The sequence below is a fragment of the Exophiala mesophila genome, assembly GCF_000836275.1.
Source record: "Exophiala mesophila strain CBS 40295 unplaced genomic scaffold supercont1.2, whole genome shotgun sequence".
In the NCBI taxonomy this organism is placed as follows: Eukaryota; Fungi; Ascomycota; class Eurotiomycetes; order Chaetothyriales; family Herpotrichiellaceae; genus Exophiala; species Exophiala mesophila.
In genome coordinates this window covers 4262645-4265375 of record NW_015622505.1, presented here as the reverse complement: position 1 = coordinate 4265375, position 2731 = coordinate 4262645, and the positions used below count along the sequence as shown (strand labels likewise).

The 2731-nt window shown below is 49.6% G+C and overlaps 1 protein-coding gene across 1 annotated transcript; it reads right to left on the bottom strand.

Annotated features, from left to right (window-relative positions):
- Positions 1-436: 436 nt before the first annotated feature.
- PV10_03297 (uncharacterized protein) lies at positions 437-2286 on the bottom strand (the record flags this gene model as incomplete). Its single annotated transcript, XM_016367729.1, has 6 exons — positions 437-541; positions 601-928; positions 980-1074; positions 1131-1247; positions 1298-1545; positions 1611-2286. The coding sequence occupies 6 exons, from the start codon at positions 2284-2286 to the stop codon at positions 437-439; spliced, it is 1569 nt and encodes a 522-aa protein (XP_016227247.1).
- Between the last annotated feature and the right edge of the window lie 445 nt (positions 2287-2731).

Below are 2731 nucleotides of genomic sequence, written 5' to 3'. Positions count from 1 at the left end.
CCAGTCGCCAGGCCTGTGTGGTCTGGACGTTACGCTGGCGCAAGATCACGCACACTTTGCTAAATCTGCGACCGCATGTACCGCACGAGGATGCAGCTCTCGTACTGGGGACCAGAAATGGGAAGATTCTCTGAAAGTAACGGGTGCGAACCCGCCAGCTGCGGCCTGTCCCGGATTTGTCTTCGGGAAAGGTAACGGCCATTGTTCTTTTGAGGATCCACATGAGGGAAAGGAAAGTTCTGGAAATGAAATCATGTAACAGGTGAGAGGGGAGCTCGTGTGAAGACTCCTCCCGGGATGAACTGGACGTAGGCATTCGAGCTCTCGTCGTTTGCTTCACAGATAAACCAACCACCTTCCAGGCTAGTCTCATGCATGGATGGACTCTCTACTACGCAACATTCTGGTCCGCTTTATATGCCCATCATCGTTTCGATCAAACATGCCGCCTTCCACGGACACGATTGACGGACGCAAAATCGTGCTCAACAAGGGTTGTGCCGACCCGAACAAGGGTCTTCTGGGCGTCATCGAGGTCGTACTGCCACATAGATGTAGTAATCACAGTGTATATCTAAACCCTTCTCGGCCCTCAATTACCAGCTCGCCACGGTCGGCTTTCCGATTCGCTCTGGTGAAAACAACAAAGTTCTTGCAAATCAGAACAATGGTCAACGCTTGGACAGCCAGAACAGTGTTCAAACCAGGGCGATAGCCAGGAGCATGCTTCTGCTGGAAAGCATTGCTCGCAATGATGCCTCCAAGGCCACCACCAGCAATCATAATCGCTGCTCCGATTGCTCGTTTCGTCTGCCCTACAATGTTGTTGTGCTGGTAGCTGAAGATACATGGGATGCTTGCATTATATGGTGCCAGGCCCAAGTAGACACCCGCGTACCGTACAGAGTTGGACGATGCATAACCCATCCTGAGGCTTAGTTAGCAATGAGGATATGCGCAGAAGACTGGTTCAACGTACATTGTAACGCCGATGATGGTAAAGCAGGCATTGAAAACAATGATAGGTCCCCGTATCATGAAGCGATCGCCAATAAAGGCCGCAATAACCATCCACTGTGTAAAGTTTCAGCAACAAATCGTGGTTTCACCATGTGTCTGACATTACTTACAATGGCAGCCAAGATATATGGAGGGAATATCAACACATAGGTGGTGAAGATGGAGTACCCCATTTGGCCGTGGAGTATCAGTGGTAAGAAGAATGCGAAGGAGTACGCGACGGTGTTCTGGGCCTGATCAGCTAGTGTCATGCAATGATGATCATGTCTTATCTCACATTGCACAAGAGAAGAAGACACATCTCCCACTGTTTCCAGTCCTTCAATTTGCTCAGGACTAGTCTGACTGTCATCTTTTCCGGTGTGGCGTCACCGCGGTCTCGTTCAATGCGATTCAAGACGACGGTGACTTCATCTGCGGTCAAGAATGGCTTCATTCCAAATCTCCTTGGTCGGGCGGCCTTGTCAGGAAAATCGACAAGAAAAGCCAATACGAAGAAAGCCACAATGCAAGTCGCAATACCCTCTATTGGAAAAGGAGCCATCAGCATGATTCCTTTCATCGGACATGATCAAGGACACATGAATTACCCCAGATAAAGATCCACGACCAGCCCCCCATTCCACCAAGGCCATCTGATTTGGATAACCCATACGCAATCAGATTTGAAAGGCCAGAGATGACCATGCCAAATCCATAGAAGGCGCTAAATCGCAGCTGGACTTCACGACGGATGTACCAGCAAGATAGAAGGAAAATGACACCCGGAAATAGACCGCCTTCGAGAGCTCCAAAGATGACTCTGCAGAGGACGAGTTCGATCCAAGTCTTGGTGAACCCCATGGCGATGGTCAGGACACCCCAGAGGAGGCCAATGATGCCCAAAAAAGTCGCGGGGCCGAACTTCCTCATGACGAAATTTGCTGGGAAGTCACACAAGATGTAGCCGATGAAGAAAACCATGGTCACAATCGAATAACGGTTTCCAATCGACATGCCCAAGGCATCATCCATGCCAGCGAGACGTGCATTGGGTAGATTGAGTCGGTCGATAAGTGAAACCGCGTACAGTGCTCCTGTTATCGGCAAGAGTCGCCAATCCATCTTTCGTCGGATCTTGCGCTCCTGAATTGCCAGCGTTTCGGATACGCCAGCCTCCAGCTCCGAAGCGTCTTTCTTATCACCGGCAACGGTGTTCACAGAAGTGGCATTGTCGTCGAAATGCTCCAAATGCATGCTTTTTTCAGGTTCTCGATCAGCAGCCATCATGGCGTTTGCGCACGAATGCTGGTATAGAGCTCTAGACGAAGTATGTGACAACGAAGAATACCTGGTGATTGAGATTTTGTAACAAATCCTGGTCTCATTTCCCCGTGGGGATTGACATTATTATATGTCGAAGACGATGGCAACTGAGGGGTCCCCACGACTCATCTCCTGGCTCGAATATTGATTGAGAGGAAGTCTAACACAAGACGAACATGATCCTTCTCGGGTTCGGGTCAATGAAAGGACAACGTCGGTTGAATGGCAAATCAGCTTTTTCCAAGCTACATAACTATACCGATTAGAGGTAATGTACCGAGAGGACTGCCCGGTTAGACATGGCGGGTCTCCATCATTTCCCGGTCCACTTACCGAGGACAAACTCAATTCCGACGATGAATCCAAGTTGGTCGTCTGAAAACATCTTGTGACATGCAGCCACCCT